We start from the raw sequence: 25201 nt of genomic DNA, 5'->3' as shown, positions 1-25201 counted from the left end.
CTACATGACGTGGCTTCTTAATCGCTACAGAGATTGAAAAGGAGCCCATGTTTAGTGTGTGTTGACTTGTATGTGCTAGGTCCATCTTTTCTCTGGATTCATGTCGAAGAAAAACCTTTTTGTTTGACCAACTTCTGACATGTTTGAGCAGCTACGAACAAGATGGTTCGGAAGATACTGGACGGTTTCCTTTTGTCCTGCAGCAAACACAATAAACAAATCATTTTTCTGGATTTATAAATGTATTTTTTTACCTGGCTGTTTGAAGTGGCCCTCCAAAAACCATTCCCAGGGCGATGACTTCCTTCACCCAGTAGAGGTCAGTATGCAGCTGAAAGGCTCAAAATGGAAAGCCCAGATTTCATTTGAGATGAAGATGAAGAAAAGAAAGTATTTGCAGAGAATGTAGGGGGGAAGAAATCACCTCGGCACTTTAAAATCAGGAGCACTGAGAGCAGGAGGTGCCCTGCGCTGGCATCAAAACACTCCAAGTGAGCAGCAGGTCAGGCCCAGCGTGGACAGACCATGAGAGCCCTCTGCTGTCCGCTTGCTCAAAAGGGAGCATGACAGAGTCTCCACAAACTTTCCTGTGCGTTTCTTTTAACCGTCTTTGAGTCATCACCGCGAGCTTCTTTGGCCACCATTATTCAGCTGCAGTGGGTCCAGGAGAATCTCATAATGGCTTCACACCCATGGTCTTAATTCACACACCCACCTGCAGCCGGAGAAGAAATGAAGCAGTGATTCAGAGAGCAGTAGGTGTCGAGCAGATAAAGTTAGAATCCAGGGGTCATAAAGAAGCGGCCGCTGATTTGAATTCTCCTTCTATCCCAGAGTTCATCCCAAGCTGCTTCCATAATTAAAACACCACTTTTATGATTTAACCTTATGATGTCGAGGCGAAAAGTAAAACCGTTTCTTTGGAATCGATTAACCTTTTCCCGCCGTATTGATAGGATTTGTAAACACAATTTGCATCTATTCAAGCAGCTGGAATGGAAACGTGAGCACTGTCAAGCCATCGGAATATGCTTCAGGTGGGCTGAGCTTCGTTCAGAAGAGAATGAGTGACTGTTTGAACAGTTGCAGTGCATTATGGCGACGCATTGCTGGATGTTTTGCTGATGTGATTCAGTTACAGTGGTAAAGATTGATGGAGGTGGTGAAAGAGGACATGAGGTTTGAGAGAAGAGGAAGCAGAGGACAGGGGGAGATGGAGGAGGATGATCTGCTGTGGACACCTCTGAAGGGAGGAGCTCAAAGAGAAAGAAGAAGAAGATGAAGAAGATGAATAATAAGAAGAAGACGAACAAGAAGAAGAACAAGAAAAAGAAGGAGAAGAAGGAGGTTGGAACTGCCAGGCAGAAGGTGGAGAGGAAGGCCAAAGAGGAGATTGATGGAGGTGGTGAAGGAGGACATGAGGTTTGGAGGTTTGAGAGAAGAGGAAGCAGAGGACAGGGGGAGATGGAGGAGGATGATCCGCTGTGGCCACCACTGAAGGGAGAAGCCCAGAGAGAAAGAAGAAGACGAAGAAGAACAAAAAGACAAAGAAGAAAAAGATGATGAAGAAGAAGAAGAAAAAGATGAAGAAGAAGAAGGAGGTGGGAACTGGCAGGCAGAAGGTGGAGAGGAAGGCCACAGAGGAGACTGATGGAGGTGGTGAAGGAGGACATGAGGTTTGAGAGAAGAGGAAGCAGAGGACAGATGGAGGAAGATGATCCGCTGTGGCCACCACTGAAGGGAGAAGCTGAAAGAGGCAGAAGAAGAAGTTTAGATTACTACTCGTACTTTGTGTTCTCTGTGAGTCAACAGTTCTCCTCATCTGAAGCATGTCATTGCATTGCAGTGTTGAAAGTACATATGACAAATAAACACATCTTGAATCTTGATTATATTATATTATATTGTCTTTATTAGTCCCACAGTGGGGAAATTCAATATGTAACAGGAGCCATTGACAACAAAGACACTTTATATTTTTATTTATTCATTTTATTATTATTTAATATTTTCTGTCAGCACTTTATTCCAAAACACTTTCCTAGTTGGTGGGCTCCCCACTGACCATAGCAATAATTCAATTCTGATTCTGACACATACCAAAGACATTAAAGATTCACAACATACATCAAAGATGTCCATAAAGCAGCAGCAAAAAAAGTGAAGTCATAAGATAACAAACAATAAAAAACAAAAATGCAAATATTCAGAATCAAATGGTGACTTTTTTAGCAGTTGCAGTGCATTATGGGACGTGTCTCCTGTCTTGTACGATGACAACTCATTGCTGAATGTTTTTGAGTTTTTATTCAGTAACAAGTAGTATTTTGTCTGAATGTAGGTTTTAATTTTTTACTAATGTTTGGCCTCAACTAGTGCGTTTTTCCTGAGATCATAAAAAGAAGTGCAAGCAGAGGAATGTGGTGGGAGAAGCGGAGTAGGAAGTGGCACCTGAAGAAGAGCTGTATGCAGTTTCACTGCACTGTGTTGCTTGGAAGGCTTCACCTGGGGGACAAGCAAAAAAAAACAAAATGACGCAGCTCACCTTGTCTTTCATGACCCTGCCATTGTTGTCTCTTATTTCAGGTCGGCATCCGCAAAAATAAGTGAAGTCACAAGCAGTCAAACAACACAAAACATCACCAATAAATAACCATAATATATAAATAAATATCATGTCAAAATAAAAAATATATAAGTATAGAAAAGTAAATCGATAATACTTGGAAAATGAAAAATTATATAAATAATAAATTGTGTGAATAGATAACTAACAAATCAAAACCATCGGATGTTGCTGTGGAACCCGACAGGACTGGACAGAAAGGCGCGTCTGAAGGGAATTGAAAATGAGGCGCTGCTCTGTCACTAGTGATGGCAAATGGAAGTGCTTTCGTGCTGCCGTTCTCCTGGATCCTGTAGAATATGTTGACCAATAGCAGCAGTGTAAACAGAGTTCCTCCCCTCACAGCCAACACACTGCCACAAAGCAGCAGACCAATTGCTTTCCACTGCTTTCTCAGAGGAGCCGCAGAAGATGGAGCCCAGGAGAGGAATCACAGCACAAACAAACACAGATACACCTGGTTGTGGTGTTTATTACAGCCACAGCAACATGTAATACACAGAACAAACAACTCAATAAATATCTATAGGTAAAGCAGGGGCCTGTATTTTCGAGGCGAACGTGGCTCGTATGATCATTTGACTCGATGCTCGAGTGGCTCGGAGAGCGATCTTCGGGGATTGACTCTGCCTCCCACTGCTGTGGCGCGGGGACACCTGTGTTGTGCCTTTCATTGGCCGTTCATTGATGTCCTTGGGAGAAAACACTTTAGAATGACGGTTAATGACTGCCTTCTACCGGGGCACGCAGGTTGGTCATTAAAAGGCTGGACTTGCTCGGCGGCACTCATCCTTGAAATTGCAGGAATGCTACGTCTCCAGCAGCAGCCGGCCCGGTGTTATTTTTATTTTAAAATCAATCGGCTTTTTCGCCGGGATGGAGTCGGAGGGGAGAGGAGGGGGTGAGCGTGACGTGTCTCGTGGTCAGAGCGGTGACTATTTGGACCCTCAGCGGCAGCGGGATGTGAGGTGAAGTGAAGCCTCTGAGAGGGTTTGGTCACCTTCTCCCAAGCTGTGTTCCACAGGCGACAAGGGAAAGTCAAACAAATACTTTGTTATTCCGCATCCTTCCAACCTGCATCCTTAAAACCTATTTCTGGAACACGTGGGCTCAGGAGAGGATGTGTTTGAACGTGGTGGATATAAAAGTGGATCTGGCTCCGGCGTCTGCAGTTTGGTGCTGATACTGTCAGCGGAGCAGGGATGAAAATGGCAAGATGAGCCGTCAGCTGTGTTACGGGCTGCCGGGGCGAATGGATGAATGTCTACGTCAATCTGACATGGACATTGATTCTTTTGACATGACACACAGTTACTTTTCTCTGTATTATGTTACATTGATTCTGGAACACTGCATTGACTATAAGCATCATTTTGACTTTGACACGTGCGGCACTATGTAGCAATATTTATATAATAACAAAGGTGACTCCATCATGAAGAAGCTGAGGGTTTGCAGCGCTGCCAACAAAACAAAAGGTGGCTACTTTGAGATGTCTAAAATTTGAAACTTAGAATTATTCAACATTTTTATTCCTTTGCTTCATAACTCCATATATCATGCTTCATTGATGTCTTCAGTCTGTATCTGCAATGCAGAAGGTAAAATATGGAATATATATATATATACAGTGGCACCTCGGTTCCTCGACCACAATCCGTTCCAGACGGCCGTTTGAGAAGCGATTTGTTCGAAATTTGAATCGATTTTTCCCATTACAATGAATGGAAAAAGCAACAATGCGTTCCAAGCCTTAAAACAGTCTTTTGTAGGAGTGAATGTGGAGTGTCTGCTGCAGGTGGCTGTTCTTCTATGTGTGTGGCCGCTGCATGTGGGAGGGGTTGCCGAGTGAGTGAGGTCTCTCCAGAAGTGAAGAGGTGCCCGGTGCGTGTCCAGCTCTGAATGTGCGCTTCTGTGCAGTTTGGCTGTGACCAAGTCATAAACCAAGTCACGCTCTGTCCCAGACTGGCCTCATCCCTGTCCCAGCTCCAGCCCACAACAGGACATCAAACCCTGGAGTGAGCGCTCCAGCACCTCCCCTGTGACACTCTACCACGGTCCAGTGTGGAGACAGGAAAGGTTTTACACCTCAGTATGAAGAAGAAACAGTCAGTAAATGGAGCTAACGGGACACGTCTGCATACAGATCAGATGGTCTTTATTAGACCCCACAGTGGGGCGATTCAACATGCTAACATCTCATCCTGACTGCTAACAACAGGACCACAGAAGCAAACAGGATCTCCAGACTCAAAGGTGTTGTGGTCCACAGTTAAGTCCAGGATGTTATAACAGCAAAAAAAAAGAAACTTATGAACAAAAGAAAACAATGAAGTACCAGAAAACCTCTCAAGACAGGTGCTGCTGAAACATGGTTGGTTTCTTCTGACACCTCAGACAGAGATATCATGAATATACAGTAAGAACAGAAGTGAGCCCTGAGGTGCCCCACATCCCAGCTCTCTCTTACTTGACCTGATATTCTCCACTGACCCACACACTTGTCAAGCACAGGAGGGTTTCATGCTGTACTAGAAGAGCTTCCGTCGTGGAGGACGTCGCTCAAATTTTATTTTCCTGTGGAACCCTGCGTGAAGTACCGCTGTACGTGTTTGGACTCCTGCTATCTTGGTTAAATAGTAACACCTCCAGAGGACGGGTCACAACCTGTGCAGCACCAGCGCGCAGCTCTTTCCTTCAGGAATGAAACACAAGCAGAGAGCCAGAGCATAACCAGGCTGTTTCCTCTGTTTTGATGCTTGTGAGTTTCTTATCTCTTCTCGACCTCCTGCGCCTGCAGATACACAACACCTGGGCACGAGTACAAAGAAACGTGTGTACAGAATCTAAAGTAAAGTTCAGCGATTTCCAGTCCTTTTCATTAGCGACGGCCAAGAGGAAAGTCACACACAAATGTTGCCAAGTTGTTCCTCAGAAAGGGCAAGTCAAGAGTCCAGACTGTGGTGACTTTCTCATTTCACATCTGACCAAACATCTGCGGTGGCTGAGAAGTGCACAACATATTTACAGACTTTTGGAACAAATGTACTGATCGCGAAACACATTTACAATATTTCAAACACATTTACAAACTTCTTTAGCAAACATATTTTTTCCTGAGTTTGTGAGTGTATTTCCAAGTTTGTAAATGTGTTTGCCGAGTTTGTAAATGTGTCAGTCAATGTCATAAAGAGAGGGGACAAAAATACGGATGTGATCAGGAAAGGGTTGCTGGAATTTTCAGTAGAAACATGTCCAAACACGTTTACAAACTCGGGGGGAAGAAGAATTGTTAAAGAAGTTTGTAAATGTATTTGAAATGTTGTAAATGTTTCACAATTTGTAAATTTGTTTCAAAGGTTTGTAAATGTGTTTTGCACTTCTCAGCCACTCCAGACATCAGGCCCCCCATATTATTTCAAAATTATGCTCAGTGTGACGCTGCACGTATATTCAATAGCATTTGACAGAGGCTATGTTAAGATGCCTGTTTACTTGGGAGCTTTCATCCAGTTGAGTGATTCTGATATGAACTTCTGAAATCCCCCTGGAGACAGTGAGGGTAGTGATGAAGGCCCAGTCTGTTCGCTGCCTGATACCATCATAATATTTTATAATATTCGTAATATTCAACATCTAATATACACGTCAGATGAGCTTTGACTCACACAGAAGACTCCTCTTTTACGGCGTGCCTTCATGTCAATCGTTTTCAAGCTCCAGCCAATGGAAAATATGAGATCAGTGGAATAGTTCGTTGAAACCTTCAGAGCTAAAATGGTTGCAGTGCAAAGCCTGTTAAGTCAGTGAGGCACTTGGTTGTGCGTCAGTATGTAGCCATCCCATAATGACATGCAACAGTCGAGGTGACTCTGTTATGGCCATATGTTTAAGTCGAGTTTCTCGCCTCTCTCATTGGTATTTAAATGTAAAAAGCAAATCATTATTCAGCGACGGCGTACAACCGAACCACGCGCGCTGCATCCGCCTCTACTCCCCTCCCATCCTTCCGTGGGGGGCCTTTGTGGAAGTCCTGCCAAACGCTGACTAAGTCCTGAGATCATGGTGAGCGTGTGAGTAGCTGGTGTGGGATTACAGGTAACGGAAGACTTTATCATTCCACCAGCAGCTTCTGTCGTGTTCCCTCTCAGCCTCGCAGCGCGATTCCTAGTTTGGGAGAAGTAGGTGGGATACCTCTGTGGAGAAACGTTGGCGTGCGTGGAGGTGGAAGATGTAGGTTATCGGAGAGGAGAATCGCTCCAATCCAAGGGATGAGCAATGTGCTCTCCCCAGCGTCGGGTAGGCCCGGTGTGTTCCTGCCAAATGTCAAGTCACCGCTGCTAAAACCTTCCTCTGATCACCACTCATCCGGAGGCGCCCTCATCTGATCATCTCTCTTTGTAGTCTTCATTTTGTCGCCCATTTTTCTATTTAGTCTCAGTCACATTTAGTTATTGACATATCATTGTTGTTGGTCATGTTTCAGTCGACTAAAAGTCACAACCATTTTAGCCAAGTTTTAGTCAAAACATTTGTTTATTCTTTTCATTCCAGAGACGCTTATTATTTATTTATTCCAGTTGACTGAAAATCTGGACTAATAAGCCTCTTGAATAAACTGAATGAATGACTGAATCCTCCATGCAACTTTGCTGTTGGTGTTTCCATTGTCGACTTGATCGTTGACTGCATATGCACTTACAAATGATACCACCCCCCACCCATAAAAATAAGAAGTGGAAAGCAGCCAAGTACATTTATCGAATTGGTGACAATAAAAACGTTGGTATTTAATGAAGAGAAGTGAGTCTGTCTTCAGTCTGCAGCCGTCTTCACCCGCTCCGTCTCTTCATACGTCCGGCTGGATGCACCACATCAGTTCCACCAGCTATAAACATCAGTTATGTTGTTTCTATCGGGATGTTTCCTTTAAAAACACGTTGAAAACCATCATCATCAAGTCCATCTTCAAGATGCATTATGTCCTTTCCGCTTCTTTCAATGTTTCTGCTTCATTTTAATCCATTTCATCATGTGACATTTCATGGCGGCTCTCATTTAGGCCATGACTGTTTCCATGTCGCAAAAACCCTGAAATGACAGACCTGTCACCAGCGTTGGCTGTAATCCTCCTGCATGCAGTTCTGTTTGAAGCCACAGGGGGCAGCAAGAGGACACGTGACTGTAGGACACTTCTGTTTGTGTGACACACAAGAATGAAGTTTTTGCTTTTTAGCTCATGCAAAACATGTCTTTTTAATAACAGTAAAACAAAGATGGACAAGAAGGATAAATTCAAATGGGAGAGAAAACGTGGACAACCCAAAAGAAAAAAAGTAGCAACAACACAAAAAACAGAGAACAAAAACCTCAGCAGAATAAGAGACATTGGTAGAAATAAACAAAAAGTAAACAGAGGATAATGGAGTGGACACAATAGATGAAGAACAGGAAAAGCATGTCGTGGAAAAACTCATGGCCAGAATCAGAGAGTGAGGGAACGAAAGGTGCGTGGAGGTACAAAAACCCCACTCAGTGTAAGAAAAGCTCCACCACGAGAGAAAACACAAGAGACCATGAGGACATCAAGAGTAGTCAACTTCACCAGCAGCAGCACATGGACCGTCTGACACCAGAGGCTTACAAAGGCTCACAGCTGTGCTGACGAGGTGATCGGTTCCAGCTGGGTGTCATTCCCTGTCCAGCAGAACGAAGGGACAGCAAACAGGAAATACAACAACAAAATAAAAGCCCCTACAAAAACAGACCGTGACAACTTTTAGACTGTCGTAAACACCTTTGCACAGTTAGGGGCGGCGTGTTTCGGCACCATAGTCTGACCTCATCATGGCCAGGGGTCGGTCTGGAGACCATCGCACACAGACACACACAACACTCCAGAGTCAAACATTAGTCAATGTTTTTGGCTGAAAAGTGGAGGAGCAGGAGAGCATCGATGAGACAGGGCTGATCTTTCAGAAGTGGCCGGAGAAGAACTCGGTTATTCTAATCTTCTCTTTTTGTTCCGCCTTCACGCTCGCCTTGGCGTCTGAGTGTGTGGGTGTGTGTGTGATGTGTGAACAGTAAAGATGGAAATTTTCTCAACTGCCTCTTGAAATAAAAACCGGGCGACAACAGTAATGATGGGAGAAAAACGTTGGAGTCTGACCCCACTTAGGTAGATGAAAAAACCGTCTTCCCGGCGCCAACTCTGTCAATGTCAACTCTTAATGATGATGAAAGAAAATGCTTCTTTTTCTCCCTCCGTCTCCGAAAGTTTAACTCGTTTCACCTTGGGAAATGTTTTCCAAATTTACACATCTGAATTGAACGGAGCAGTAAAGAGGCTGGATCTATCATGAACTGTATCCACAGCCTGAAATACACTCAAGGACGACGCCAATACTCCCTGGATGCCATCTGCTTCTTTCACGCGGATTTGAAGACTGAAGCAGTGATTCTTAACTACAGGGCCGGGGGCCATGGTTGGGCCACGAGCGCCCCCTAGAGGGCCGTGAAAGTTTTTTTTGTTTTACACCTTTGGGTCGTGAGACGCTCAGTTCTAATCCATGAGCCACGTATGGTGGCAGTAGTGAGTCACTGAATTGACTTGACAGGTGCAAATCTGTGAGAGTGAATAACTATGGAGAAGTTCTTGGAAAGAAACAGAGATAAAGAGAGTGATGGCGCCCCCAACAGGAAACACTGTTCATGAAAGCACCTGTTGAAGCAGTTTTTAAAATTAATGACAACATTTTACGGTAATATTTTTATTTACATTTCACTTATATCTTCTTTGGAGTTAAAAAAAATATGTTTATTTTATGATTTAAACATAGTTTTATTGTTTTTATTTTATTCAGAATTGTATTCACTTTTTCCAATTTTCTCAACGGTTTGCATCAAGTGTATTTTTTTTTCTTTTTTTCTTCAGTAAATTTGATGAACATGACTTGCACCTGCTTCTGCTGCTGGTTGGACTTTTCAATGACAAATACCTTTGCGGTGATCACATGGTTTCATGTCATTTCACAAGGTTCTGGTTTGTTTACGTGTCAGTAGACTAAATATGGTTATTGATCACAAATGAAATCAAGAGTCATGAATCAGCTCTAGTACTTGAATGGGCCCCGGGGCCATTTGTTCTGGGAAAGGTGGGCCCCGAGATCCAAAAGGTTCAGAACCCGCTGGTCTAAATCACAGTCAACTGAAACAGGCCTGTGGATTCAGTCGACCTGTAGGAAGTGAACTTAGTATTTAGCATCACGCTGTATTATTTATGGTCAAGTCTTGACTGGAGGGAGAATCTCGACTGCATTATTCATCCACAGCAAAGCATTTTGATGGAAACTTGTTGATAGACTGGGGGTTTCATGATGAAGTGGAACGAGAATGAGGTCTTTATCTGGTGTGATGTAATCCAGTGTTGGTCAGTGCAGGACGTCCTGAATTGGCTCACACAAAATAACTGGCCTGACTTATCTTTTCGTGAAGTTGTTCTCAAACACAACTCGTAACAAGGGCTCGGAAAATAGATTCGGTCAGTGTAGAAGATTGGAATTGTAAATCCTAAAAATAATAACTGATGTTTTTCATAAAACGATAACTAACTGAAAAAATTTCCTTTGGGTTCATCTTTATTTATGTCATAAAGAAGCATTTTCAGATGATGTATTTCATGTATTTTGGCTGGGCTGGTTTAGCGACAGCTGTTATCAGCTTGTCAAGTCCATGACGTCATCGTGTTGACAACCTGGCGACACTGACTAGCACCATGGTGGTGGTTGGACAAAAGCCTCATCTTTCCAAACCTGATGCATTTTTTTTGTCTTTTGTTGAGGTTTTATTACTATTTTTTGTGACTTATTTCAATCTTCAATCTTGTTCCAATACCCCGTATTCAAGGGAAAAAAACAACTCACTAAAACTAACACTAAAACTAATAAAAAACTGAACAGAAAGTAAGCAATTTCAAAAACTGAAACTCAGTAAAACTAGCCAAACCACTCTTAACACTAGCTGAATCTAAATTTGATTCTAAAAAAAAAGAAAAAAACAATTGGCAAAACTCGGTAAATAATCGGTAAAATATCGTCAGTCGGTATCGGCCCTAATGGTGACTAAAATATAAAAGGGACACCAGTTATTGGGAAGTGATGTCACTTAGACTGGAAGGAAACCAACATGTCATTCAGACAACTTTCCTCCAAACCTCCCAGTCAACACTTCTGGACTGACCTCACCGTCCAGGGTTTCAGAAAACAGTCGTTCAAACGTGTTTCAATGACCATCCATGTTCTTTAATACGCCCTTCCTTCTCTGGAGTCCAAGAGGATGATAGTTGAAGGAATATAAGCATGAACGTGCAAGTAGGTGGCGCTCTTCGGGGCGGGGTTTGGTCGAGCTGAGAGTGCCATCTAGTGGGCAGTGATGTCCAGGGCACCGCTGTAATAACTGGATAATTGGCCAGCTCCCTTCCATGAAACTAGCTTGGGATCCGACCCGCCTGCTTCTGCAGCACGAGCCCAGCAGTCGCTGTTCACATGCTGCTTGTGCGTCTCCTGCTGATTCATTAACACACACCAACAAAATGGAGCTCTGTGGAAGTCGCGGCCGCGCAGCTTCCTTCTCCAGCAGCGCACATTTATCACAGCAGTGGCTCCAGTTATTCCCGGCAGCGTGGTATTAACTGCTCCTCCGGAGGCTCCAGCCCGTTGTTGAAAAGGTGAAGGATACGTTACGGTCCACCGAGGGTTTTTGTTCCAATTAAACAAGCACACGTCCATTTTTTTCCTCAACAGTTTACATTTTTTTTATGTCTTTTTTGTGTGTGTGTGTCAGAAACGTGACTTGAGTCTGATGCTGCTTTGAAAGACAATTGTTTCACTGATGGTTTCATATCATCAGACAAGGTTTAGACTTGTAAAACTGCTTGTACATTAGATAGTTATCCATCCATCCGCTTATCCATTGCTGGGTCGCGGGGGCAGCAGCTTCAGAAGGTCATCCACCAGCTCTGACTGGGTGCGACGCTGAGATGCTCCCAGTCCAGTGAAGAGGTCTCATCCCTCCACCTGGTTCTGGGTCGACCCCTCGGTCTCCTCCCAGCTGGCCCTGTCTGGAACACCTCCAAAGGGAGACCTCCAGGGGGCGTCCTCATGAAACACCTCCAAAGGGAGGCCTCCAGGGGGCGTCCACATGAAACACCTCCAAAGGGAGGCCTCCAGGGGGCGTCCTCATGAAACACCTCCAAAGGGAGGCCTCCAGGGGGCGTCCTCATAAGACACCTCCAAAGGGAGGCCTCCAGGGGGCGTCCTCATGAAACACCTCCAAAGGGAGGCCTCCAGGGGGCGTCCTCATGAGACACCTCCAAAGGGAGGCCTCCAGGGGGCGTCCTCATGAGACACCTCCAAAGGGAGACCTCCAGGGGGCGTCCTCATGAAACACCTCCAAACGGAGACCTCCAGGGGGCGTCCTCATGAAACACCTCCAAAGGGAGGCCTCCAGGGGGCGTCCACATGAAACACCTCCAAACGGAGGCCTCCAGGGGGCGTCCTCATGAAACACCTACAAACGGAGGCCTCCAGGGGGCGTCCTCATGAAACACCTCCAAAGGGAGGCCTCCAGGGGGCGTCCTCATGAGACACCTCCAAAGGGAGACCTCCAGGGGGCGTCCTCATGAGATGCCACCTCAACTGACTCCTCTCAAAGCAGAGAAGCAGCAGCTCTACTCCGAGTCTCTCCCGAGTGACAGAGCTCCTCACCCTATCTCTAAGGGAGACACCTGCCACCAGTCGGGGAAAACTCATTTCAGCCGCTTGTATCTGGGATCTTGTTCTTTCGGTCATGAGCTGTGGGTTGTGGCTGAAGACTGATCGGTAAATACAGCTCTCATCTCTCTGTTACAAACAACAGACTCCCCTTACCCCTCCAACTCGAGAACTAAACCCCAAGCTACTTAAACGTCTCCACTTGAGGCAGGGACTCGCTCCATCCTTTTCCAATTGAGAACCATGGCCTCTGACTTATAGGTGCCGATCCTCATCCCAGCTGCTTCACGCTCAGATGCACACCTATCCACAGAGAGCTGAAGGTCACACCGCATCTTTACAGTACTGCCATGTCAGAGTAGCTCCAATTGGGTCATAGATTTTTACACAGCGTAGACATGTAAGATTAAAAAAGGGAAAAAAATACAGTGAAGCCAGGTGTTGCAGAGAGACACACATGTTCCTACTCATTTATGAAGACACCTGGAAGATTGCTCCTGTCATTAAGGCGACAGGAGAAGGTGCCGAGGTGCTAGCAGCGGCAGGTTTGAAGGATGAGGCCACGGGTTCTTGGCTGTCAGCGAGTGCTGGGGAAATGAGAGCGCACCGGTCCACTCCAGGATCAGAAGGGGAGGCAAACAGCAGCAATTTCCAGCAATAGAAAAGGCAGCAGAAGAGAGAGCGAGAGAGAGGGTGACAAGATGTCCCCTGCAGCGTCACACAGGCACTTCAGCTGAGGCTCAGAAGATCTCGATGAATGGTCAGGAAGAAAGAGCGCAGGCGGAGCGCGGCACGATTCCAGATGATAAAACAGTGCTGACTGGAAAAATTCACGTGCGCTTGTTCAGCAAATCCGCTCCTTGTGTGACGGCATGTTTTCTAGTCAACAGAAGGTGTCCACTCAAATTTCAGGTGTGCATTGTTCCAGTAGCCCACTTCTCGTCTCTGGTACCTCAGCACGTCATAACCAAGTAGCCGATATAGTGTACAGAAGAATCTGTGCAGAGTACAAACTGGAGACCCCGAGGTCACGATGGGAAACACCTCCCAAGGTGACGGAGAATGACCGAGACAAGATCCTGGGGACGTCCAGATACAGACCGATAAGATGGGAATGGCCAACCAACCGGACATTGTGATCATCGATAAGCAGCAGAGGAAAGGCCTTGGGATAGATGTAGCCATCCCGAGCGATGGGAACATCAGGAAAAAGGAGCACGAGAAACTAGAGACATACCAGGGGCTCAAAGAAGAGCTAGAGAAATCCTGGAAGGTGAAGGAAACAGTGATGCCTGTGGCGATCGGAGCACTCGGGGCAGTGACAGGAGAAGTGGCTCCAACAGATTTCCCCTGAAGAAACATCAGACTTCTCACTCCAGAAGAGTGCAGTCCTCGGACCCTCAAGCTCCCAGGCCTCTGGTAGAGGACCTGAGCTGAAGAGGACTAACAACCACCCACCCCACCTGGGAGAGGGGGGTGGCTGAGGGGAGGGTTATAGAGTTTATATAGTTATAGAGCTATCTATAGAGTTTTTCTATAGTTATATAGAACAGAGGAGAAAGCCACCCTCGTCCATTCTCAATAGATGTGCAACCGAATAATGCCAGAGTCAGACAAACAAAGTAAGGAGGACGAGAGCAAAATCCGTGCGCTAGAAATATCTGTTTTCAACGCCCACGTGGAGCTTGGCAATTAATTCACTTCATTATTCACTTTCCCATAGTATTTAATTGATTTTGAATTCTCTCTTTCAGACAATCCCCATTGAGCTCAATGGAACGCTGGTAATGTTGAACACAAAGAGGGAAAATGACAAAAAGGGGTCGGAGCAGTTTGCGGCGCTGACTGAAGCGGGTTAGAATGGAGAGCGTGGGCAAACACTCTGAGGTGGCCACATAATAAGATCACGCTAATGGAGGTGTTCATGCATGAAACCCAGGTCTTCCATTTGGACAGTTTGTGCTGCGATGCGCTCACTCAGCCATTGTTTGTCATCCTCATTAAAGTGTTGTTTTTTCCATCATGTCATTCTTCGACCCTGTTGAAACTATTTCCAGTGCGTGGCCTCAAACGTCTCCCAGAGAGAGGAAGATCCGCACACGCTGCTTCTGTTCTCGTCTCCGCGGGGTGTCCTTCAAGGCTGTTCTATGAGAGATAGCGGGGACCCCCACCCCCATCGCACCCCCCATTGTCTGACCTTTACAAAGTGCCATTTCCCTCTGATCAATCTTCACCCTTAATGCCTCCGTTACGGCTTCCATTGTCGTCGACAGCCATCAGCAACACAAATCATCGACAGTGTTTCCCCCAGTGTCTTAGACCAAGTCTGTGAGAGGCCCAGGATCTCAGAGCCAGTCGGTGAAGGAGGAGGACGTGAATTCAGATCTGCCATTACTGGTCAGACAATGAAAGCGTACCTGTCTCCCTCTGCCAATAACTCCCCTTATAAAGCCGTGCTATTCCCTTAGAAATCGAACAGAAACCTTACACACACAATCGCGGCGCATTTTAATGTTTTATTATTACTATTTACATCACAGCAAGACAGACAATGTACTGGAAAATGAGGACAAAGACAACATATATAAAAGCTCTTGCATGACATTAACCATGTGCAGCATGTTTTAAAATAAACAATTCTTCCATAGTGTCTTTCATATATATATATATATATATATATATATATATATATATATATATATATATATATATATATATATATAATATATATTTCATCGGTTCTGTTCATCATCTTTATGGACAGAATTTCTAGGCGCAGCCAGGGGTGGTAGGGGATCCGGTTTGGGGACGATGTTGTTCAGCTGGTCTCATCGGACCGGGACCTTCAGCATGCACTGGGGCGGTTTGCAGCTGAGTGTGAAGCGGCCGGGGTGAGGATCAGCACCTCCAAGTCTGAGAGCAAACCTGAGGTGGTTCTTGCCCCTAGTGGCGGAGTTTAAGTATCTCGGGGTCTTGTTCTGGAGTGAGGGAAAAGGGGAGCGTGAGATTGATAGACGGGTTGGTGCAGCGGCAGCAGTGTATTGGACCGTCGTGGTGAAGAGGGAGCTGAGTCACAAGACAAAGTTCTGGATTTACCGATCGATCTACATCCTCTGCCGCACCTATGGCCACCAGCTTTGGGTCATGACCGAAAGGATGAGATCGCGGATACAAGTGGCTGAGATGAGTTTCCTCTGCAGGGTGGCTGGGCGCACCCTTAGAGAGAGGGTCAGGAGTTGGGTCATCCGGGAGGAGCTCGGGGTGGAGCCGCTGCTCCTCCACATCCAGAGGAACCAGCTGAGGTGGCTCGGGCATCTGATCCGGATGCCCTCTGGACGCCTCCCTGGGGAGGTGTTCCAGACATGTCCTACCGGGAGGAGACCCCGGGGAAGACCCAGGACTGGCTGGAGATGATGTCTCCGCTCAGGCCTGGGAACGCCTTAGGGTCCGTGGAAGAATCGGATTTTTCCGTGCTCACTTCTATGATTTTTCTCTGAATGATTCCTCTTGTAACACAAGTCAAAACAACGGATGTGGGCCGCAGTGCGACGCGCACACAACACTCCTATCATCAAAGCTGAAAGCAACGAGAAAAATAAATGTGTGATTGAGGATAACTTTTGCTCGTATGATGCGCCGACCGTCGCCAGCTCCCAGCGAGGCGAGACGATCCGTTTTGTCTCTGAAGTTGGAGAGTCGATATCGGTCTGGTGTTAAACGTCAGTGGGAATTTTTTTTTGGTTCGTAGAAAAGTTGTTATACGGTGTACATGATTTGAAATTGTAAAAAAAACGTGTATAGAATACGGGGAAAACGTATAAGTTGAAAGGTCTGTGAAAGCCTGATCAAAACACCTGAAGCAAAGACAACAGAGCAGGAAACTGGCGCTTCTTGAAAGTGAATGAAAGCACCTGGAACAACAAGGATGAAAGATGGGATGTGAACTGAGAACATTCTTCTGATTCTTTTGTTCGTACTCGTGCCAAAAAGTGTCATCCCTCCCCACCGTGCGGCCTGAGTTTGGACAACTCATGTCTTAAGTCAGAGGCGTATTCATCATTCTGCTTTGGAATCATTTGAATCTGAACGCGCTGCAGTCGACGTCTTGGTGATGTGAGAAAAAGTTTTTCAAAGTCTCCTCGCGAGCAGGAAGTTTGGCTCTCATATCTTCACCACTGGGACACAGATCCCGCTTCACACGACCAACGCGGCTTTGCTTCCAGTCGTTTCACTCCGGAGACTCGGATAACTCATCCTTGTTTTGAGGCACGGTCTCAATGAAGGGCATTTTTTGTTTAAATGTGTTTATTTAAGTACTGTGAGGGGTTTTCTTTTGCAAACAGACAGGCAACAACATAACCTCCTAACTAAAGACAGTGAAGTAAGATCTGCTGCTGCCTGCGCAACCCACCCTCCCTCCCATGGCGTCATATACTGACGTTGGGAAAGTGGACTTTTGTGTCCTATAGTGAGGAAAAAGGCAGCTGGACTAAGCTAATATGTAGCCAGTAGCTGGACTAAGCTAGGATGTAGCCAGTAGCAGGACTAAGCTAGCATGTAGCCAGTAGCTGGACTAAGATAGCATGTAGCCAGTAGCTGGAGGAAGCTAGCATGTAGCCAGTAGCTGGACTAAGCTAGGATGTAGCCAGTAGCTGGACTAAGCTAGCATGTAGCCAGTAGCTGGAGGAAGCTAGCATGTAGCCAGTAGCTGGACTAAGCTAGGATGTAGCCAGTAGCTGGACTAAGCTAGCATGTAGCCAGTAGCTGGACTAAGCTAGCATGTAGCCAGTAGCAGGACTAAGCTAGCATGTAGCCAGTAGATGGACTAAGCTAGTATGTAGCCAGTAGCTGGACTAAGATAGCATGTAGCCAGTAGCTGGAGGAAGCTAGCATGTAGCCAGTAGCTGGACTAAGCTAGGATGTAGCCAGTAGCTGGACTAAGCTAGCATGTAGCCAGTAGCTGGACTAAGCTAGCATGTAGCCAGTAGCAGGACTAAGCTAGCATGTAGCCAGTAGATGGACTAAGCTAGTATGTAGCCAGTAGCTGGACTAGGCTAGCATGTAGCCAGTAGCTGGACTAAGCTAGGATGTAGCCAGTAGCAGGACTAAGCTAGCATGTAGCCAGTAGCTGGACTAAGCTAGCATGTAGCCAGTAGCTGGACTAAGCTAGCATGTAGCCAGTAGCTCTCCATCGTGTTTTTCAAATCTTGTGCTGCCAATGCGTCGACATTTCACACTTTTTCCTCAGTATAGGACGCACAAGGCAACCTTCCCACGTCAATATATGACACCATGGGAGAAGACTTCCATGAAGATACAGCGTGCAAGATAAAACGCCACAAAGAGTAGCGAAGAGTGCCGCAACCAACCGTGTGCACTTGTTGAAAACTGTGAGATATTTCCTGACTAGATTTGCTGCACTAACTTGGGTACAGGCTTAAGAAAGAGGTTTTCTCTGAACAGGAGCAGGAAGTCATTCCACAATATCACAGTTTTCCCTTCCTCCACTTCCACTCACTTCAGCTTCATCATTGACTCCTTGAACCTCTGGCTCTGTCGTACACGCAGCGTCGATCCTGCCGCCTTGATACGCAGAGATGGGAAATGAGATTCTTCTTGATGCAGTCACGTGGGATTCGGTCTGCTCCAACGCTGTTCTGCATCTGGGGCTTTCCTCTCTTGTGTCTACCGAAGCTCATTGAAGGTTCATCGATCCACCACCGGCCGAGCCTCGGCGCTCGCCAACACAGCGCTGTGCTCGGATCGATGGGCCAAATGAGGGGCTTGATCGGGCTAATTCTGAACGACTGAATCAGAGCCCCGGTGACCAGCGGACGCTTCTGCTGCTGCAGGTGAAGACTCCCCCACTGCGACGACAAGTTTGCACACAGGCATCCTGCTTCACAGCTCCGGGGGAAACCTGAGTGTGTCTGGACTTAATTGCAAGCCGTTGATAAATCCGACTATATTTGGCTCCCACTTAAAAGACAAGTGCTTGGCGTCTCAGAAGATGGATGCTTGCAGGCAAAAAAGTCGCACCGCTCTTTATCTCTATTTTCTGTGTTCAACGGCTGGCAACCCTCCTTTAATAAAACATGCGAGAAAAAAAGTGCGTCTTTAGAGCAGACGTGTGACAGAGTCGGCTCACAGAACAGCGAGCACATGTTCCGTCCAGTCGGCACCAACCACTTATTCCTCTCTCCACACACTTTGATGCATGAAGTCGGACACTAAGAGACGCCATGACTTTTCTCCCTGGATTCACAGAGTCCACACAACCGTCCAGATTATCATTGTAACTTCAAACTTTCATCTCATTTGGGAAGCACGAAACCTCAAGCTTCAGACATCAGCTGTCTTGGCCCAGTCATGCTGGTCTCTAAACTGAAACCCGAATTATTGCGTTAGTCTGACCACAATATCACTTTTAAAACACCCTAGTCCAACTACAGGAGAGAAACTGGAATTTCTCTTGGTGGGGCTCCATGACCTGGACTAATCTGGACTAAGCTAGCATGTAGCCAGTAGCTGGACTAAGCTAGCATGTAGCCAGTAGCTGGACTAAGCTAGCATGTAGCCAGTAGCTGGACTCAGCTAGCATGTAGCCAGTAGCTGGACTAAGCTAGCATGTAGCCAGTGGCTGGACTAAGCTAGCATGTAGCCAGTAGCTGGACTCAGCTAGCATGTAGCCAGTAGCTGGACTCAGCTAGCATGTAGCCAGTAGCTGGACTAAGCTGGCATGTAGCCAGTAGCTGCACTAAGGTAGTATGGAGACAGTAGCTGGACTAAGTTAGCATGTAGCCAGTAGCTAAACTAAGCTAGCATGTAGCCAGTAGCAGGACTCAGCTAGCATGTAGCCAGTAGCTGGACTAAGCTAGCATGTAGCCAGTAGCCGGACTAAGCTAGCATGAAGCCAGTAGGTGGACTCAGCTAGCATGTAGCCAGTAGCTGGACTAAGCTGGCATATAGCCAGTAGCTGCACTAAGCTAGCATGTAGTCAATAGCTAAACTAAGCTAGCATGTAGCCAGTAGCTGAACTAAGCTTGCATGTAAGAAGTAGCTGGACTATGAGCGGACTGATGTGCTGTTGCTCCACATTAGCAACCGTTAGCATGGTTGCTAAGCTAGTTGAGGCTTACGACGGCAATCGAAAGCACAACTCTGTACTTCAGATACTCCACATCTCTCGTCCTTGTGATACAAAGAAAACACATGTAATTTTATTCAGAAACCTGTGAGTTTAACTCCAAACCTGTTGAACGTAGCATGTTGAGGCTGGTGACAGCTCCATGACGGTGAGGGCGTTGAACCATGTGTGGCTGACTCTGGAGCTCTGCAGTGAAACTAGTGCATCAGTCAGCACCATCACTGTCTCCACAGCTCAATAGAACAGTGTGAAGCGGCTCCTTGCTACCTGTCAGCTGCCACTGCTCTTCCTCTACGCTCAGAGGAACCAGAAGCACTGAAGAGCTCACAGCGCCACCACTGGTCATGGAGGGGAGCTACTCATTGTGCTGCATGTGAACTGGGAGAAGGTGACACGATCAGACTATTGCCTCAGTCGTGCTGCTCTGCATGGAACAGAGTGAGTGGTTTTAGTGTGGCGAGTACAAGAAAAGGGTGGACCCAACCCTGGAAAGTCTGTCTCTGTCTCTCACAACGCCACTTGGGGAAACAAAGACCAAAATGAATCTTTTTTTTTTTAAGAAAAAGTCTCTTTTCTTTCGTCGTATTGTTCATCAGTGAAGTGTTTGTGTTTTGCAGGAAGTCAGTGATTGACGCACAAAATCACGCTGAGAGTGACTGGCTTGCTGATTGCTGAGACTGGCGAAGACTGACATTTGAACCCCAGAGCACCGCTGACGGCTTGCCTTGTGTCTGTCTTCCTCCAGAATGCACGGACAGAACCAGTGGGCTCGGGTTGCTGTGATGGCGCTCCTGGTGTTGTCGGCGATGGCGGCTGAAGGAGGCAAAGCAGAGAAGCAAGGTGGGGCTGCGAAGCTCCCTGAGTCTGTGCTAGTACAGGACTCGCGGAGACTCAAGAGGACTACTTTGGAAAGTTCACCGCAAAGAACAGGTCTCCTCCACTAAACTCAACACTCAGAAAAAAGAGCACAACACCAAACCTATACGGACTTGTAGCCATATATGTTACGTTTAAGTATGTCACTCAAAGATTGACTCTATTTTTGCTCTATTTTCTTATCGTCTGCCAATAACAAATCTCATTTTTGGATCAATTTTGACTTTTTGTGGTGACTTTTCTAGGGTTTTAAATGGTGTAGAATTCATTTTTTTGCCATCTCCAAAGGACCATGAGGCAGACAGATCCCCAGTAGGCCTGATCTCTATTCTAATAATTCTTGCCCGAATGAATAATAAATGCTCTCAATAATAACTCTACAGGTGACTCGCTGCATATTCTGCCACTGCAGTATTGTTATTGTTACCGTGGTAACAGTACTGTCAACGTTTTGGAGGCTGACAACAGACTCATCATTAAAGCTTTGTCTCAGACCAGTGAGATGCTGTGGAAGCTCCAGATGCTGTCAGAACAGGCTGCTTTGACCAAGAGTTGGACTCTGGTGATCAGAGGGACGCGGCCCACTTTTGCCATTATTGCTTCAACTGTGGCCTGAGTGTGAGCCCAGAAGCTCATCTGCTTGGTGACCATGTTGTTGACTTCCAAAACACAACAATCCTGGTCAAAGGCAGAAAAGAACTCTTGGTTTTTGGTCTGAGACTCAGACTTTGAGAAAGGGTTTTGGATTGCAAGAAGCTACAGAAGGGACCTTGACCACCAAGAATACAGGTCCAAAACACAGGCTGCAGTGGCAAAATACGCAGCTAGTCACCAGTTATTCAGAGAATTTCTGATTTATTCGGGCAAGATTTATGAGAACATAGATCAGGCTGACTGGGGAGACTCTTAAAAAAGCAAGGGTTTGCCTGCCTGATGGTCCTTTGGAAATAGCAAAGATGAATTTTACACATTTTAAAACCTTAGAAAAGTTAAAAAATTGATCAAAAAATGAGATACGTAATTGACCGATAAGAAAACAGAGCAAAAATGATCACGGTTTTCTCAAAAAGACCAGTTTAAATCGCTGGGTGAACGCCTCGCATATATGGCTACAAGTCGGCAAAGGTTTGGTTTGGTGCACTTTGACTTCAGTGAAGGAGACCTGCGCGCGGCACACGAGCTGCAACGGAGCGTCCAGCATCTGTTCCAGGCCAAACACAACCTCACTCGCCTGTGGCTCAGTGGACAGAGGAGGTGAACTGCCTCAAACACAAGTATCGCCTCTCAGTGCTGACTAAACGCGTCCCCTTGGAGGATCCAGGAGGAAACAAACAGCAATATCTGGAGAAAGTCACATAATCCCATTTGGGGAAGGAAAACAACATTGGGCCTCATTTAAATTCAATATAAAAGTTGATTTGCAATGGAAAACAGCAGAAGCACCTAAGCACATTCCATTCGGACAGCGAATATGGCGCGGGGCTTATTTTTAAACGCAGCACTTTCCATTCATTTGAATAAAAGAGGGATTCCAGCGCTAATTGGTTTATCTTCCGTGCCACGCAGAGATAACATCGGATTTGTCTCGCTTTATGCCCAAAACTCCGGGCTGCGGAAAGTTCACAACATCACTCTTCATGTTCTCCTTTGCTGGTTTCAGCGACCAAGGCTGTGTGTTGTCACTGACGGCAGGACAAAGAGAAATACACACTCTGAAGAGGCGGAAGTAATGCAGGGAAGTTTTGTTAGAAGAGAACAGAAAACGTACTCAGACGCACCTCACTGACAACCAAAGGCGTCAGCTGTTGGGCTGCTGAGGCTTCATGAAACAGTGTCCTCATTTTCAGAGCTCTGTAGGTGGCGCTTTAAAAATGATGCAAGGTGATGAAGCGGTTGTTGAAATCCAAAGATTTTTGAGCAGACTGTGCCATCTAGTGGGCTTTGAAGATGAGGACACTGTTTCATGAAGCTTCACTAGCACATCACTACTGCCAACTCAAACCCAAAAATACTGTTTTTAAAGCAACAGAAAATCATATAGTAACCATCTTATGTTTGATTTTGTGTTTCCTTTCTTGTTACTTCATTGATCGGAATCAGTCACCGAACCAGTGCGTTACAGGAATATCGTTTGTTATCCTTAGCAATATTTCAGAAGTGTGTCCAATGGTGGCCCTTCACTGGCAGTTGAACAAAGGTGGGTGACCCCTGGACTCTGTTTTAACTGGTTTCCTTTAGTCTCATTTCTTATCTGAGCTTTCCTTCCACTACATTTCTCCAAAGCCTTTTGATACATGATTCTGAATCACCAGAGCTTTGAGAGAAGGCAAACAGCAATAAGCGGATCTTTGGATTTTGTCTTTCAAATTCAGTTAGTTTTAATTAGTTTTTAGTTTGAACTGCTTTCAGTTTTTGAGAGATGCTTATTTGTTATTTGTTTTTTTTTTCTCCTTTAAATGGGTCCCAAAAATAGTCAGCGATAAAACCTCAACAAAAGATACCATTAAATAAAAAGCATCAAGTTTGGGAAGATGACATGCCGACAGCTGTCGTAAAAAACCAACTGAGATTTTAAATCATCTCAAAATGCTTCTATATGACACAAATGAAGAGAAGAATGAAGGACAATTTCGCTATAATTTTAGTGTGTTTGCATTAGTATATATATTGATAATTCTAGTACAGAACCAGGGGAGAGGCGCTCAGTGGTTTCAGTGAATTATTGCCAAACCCTCAGCTGACAGACAAGATCTGCAAGGCTGTTATCGTTCACGAAAAAAAAAAAAAAAATTCTGAGGTCACAAAGAACATCATGCAGAACGGCCTCCTCCTGCAGAAGTTTGTGCTGCTGCTGTGAAGGGTTGTGCTCAGCCTCATCCGTAATGTGGAGCCAAAACATCACCAGACCACTGATCCACTGTTGCTTTTTTCTCCGCAACCAGCTCCCAGTCATCGCTCATGTCCGACATGTCTTTATCCGATTTGACTGGTGTCAACACCGATATTATTAGCCTCATCTTGCGCCTGGTGTATTCATCGCCGTTTCACACACGGTGCTTATGTGATTTAAAAAATAAATAAATCAGTAAACCTGAACTCTGACTCCCAGTTTTAGCTGAACAGGGCTGACGTTGTCTCAGCTGTTATTGTCCGGTTGTTTTGACTTTTACCCAAGTAACATTTTACAGTGCTTTGTCCACCACTGCATCCACTGAAGCACAGTGAGGTGATGCACAAGCCTCCGTGATGGTTTCTTATCCCACTGGAGCGCTCACACCACCCAAACTCAAGTCTCCTCTCCTAAAGTCCACATTTATTCCTTTTCCAACTGCGGAAGGATGAAGAATTCATTGTTCATGCTGAAACCAGCCCGTCCTCGCTCCCGTGGCGTCATATATTGACGTTGGGAAAGTGGACTTTTGAGTCCTATACTGACGAAAAAGGCAGCCTTCAGCATGGAATGTAACGCAGAAGTGTGTCAATGGAAAACTGGGTTGCTATTTATAACCCCTTATGCCATCACATGGCTCACCCTAAACCCAACCCACATCTTTTTTTACGCATGTCGCACTGCATCGACATGCAACGCTGAAGGCTGCCTTTTTCGTCAGCATTGGACGCAAAAGTCCACTTTCCCAACGTCGATACATGAAGCCATGGGAGCGAGGATGGGTTGCAATGACTGAAACACTGCGGTGTCTCTGGTCATAGGAAGCTCTTCCAGGCGACCCATCGACGCCTCCCCTTAAACGTGTCTTGTGCACCTGCTGCCCTTGAATGCCGCCCAACATTCCAAGTCGGTACTGCTCATTAGAAGCTCTACCTTCTGCTTGAGCGTAGCTTGGTATCTCATGCCTTAAGTACATTTAAACAAGCAAACTCTTCTGTGTCCAAGCAGGAAAGAAGGAGCGCAAGTCCGACTGTGGGGAGTGGCAGTGGAGCGTCTGTGTGGCAAATGAAGGCGACTGCGGACTTGGAACCAGGGAGGGGACGCGCACCGGCACTGACTGCAAGCAAACCATCAAAACCCAGCGCTGCAAGATCCCCTGCAACTGGAAGAAGAAGTTTGGAGGTACTGTCTGGCTCCTCTGAGCCGCTGTCAGTCCAGTGGAGACGCGATCGTGATGCGGGCTCGTTTCTGTCGTCCTGGTCATCGAGGTTTTCAAGTGAGGTGGCCATTGTGTGCACTGAATATGACTTGGTAAATACAAGCAGTCTGGTAAAGAAAAAAGAAATATAATACAATAAACAAAAAAAAATACAAGTACCTCAAAAGCCAGCTTCATCGACGTGTGTACACTGAATTTAAGAACTCAGTGATATTACTACTACTATAGTACTCAAGCACCGTAGAACAGTGCTGCTGCTCCGTCTCGGCTAGAAAGGGCTCTGTTTCAGTCATTTGCAATTAAAAAAAAAAAAATTCAAACTTATGACTTTCAGTTGGACCAGTGAGAAGAATGCTTTTGATATGTGTATTTTTAATACACTCCCTATAAGTCAGTCCTTCTCAAACAGTGGCGCAGTGATGCTACAGGTGACCTCGGAAGATACGATTTTTTGCTAGAATAAAGTGTAACTGCACATCCACTCATGACAATGGCAAATTGATGCACTTTAAGTCTTTTTTTTTTATGCACTTTAAGTGTTCTTTATGACAATGAAGAGGAAAATGAAGGACAATTTTGCTATAATTTTAGCTTAAGATTAGTTTTGTAAGCAGACAATGCAGTTTCAGTTTGTTCTTGTTTTATGAAAAAAATTCATTTTTATTTTCATTTC

The 25201-nt window shown here is 45.7% G+C and overlaps 1 protein-coding gene across 2 annotated transcripts in view; it reads left to right on the top strand.

Annotated features, from left to right (window-relative positions):
* The window catches only part of ptn (pleiotrophin), a 57201-nt gene that overhangs the window by 17652 nt on the left and 14348 nt on the right, over window positions 1-25201 (top strand). The window contains exons 2-3 of one of the 2 annotated variants that reach the window (XM_053861948.1): window positions 20289-20383; window positions 24315-24491. In XM_053861948.1, coding sequence (XP_053717923.1) covers window positions 20289-20383; window positions 24315-24491 — 272 coding nt within the window. The remainder of the gene's footprint in view (window positions 1-20288; window positions 20384-24314; window positions 24492-25201) is intronic. The other variant, XM_053861949.1, reaches the window with a different exon arrangement.

The sequence above is a fragment of the Synchiropus splendidus genome, chromosome 4 (genome assembly GCF_027744825.2).
Source record: "Synchiropus splendidus isolate RoL2022-P1 chromosome 4, RoL_Sspl_1.0, whole genome shotgun sequence".
NCBI classification, from domain to species: Eukaryota; Metazoa; Chordata; class Actinopteri; order Syngnathiformes; family Callionymidae; genus Synchiropus; species Synchiropus splendidus.
Note: the sequence above shows the minus strand (reverse complement) of the source record. Positions and strands in the feature narration are given on the sequence as shown.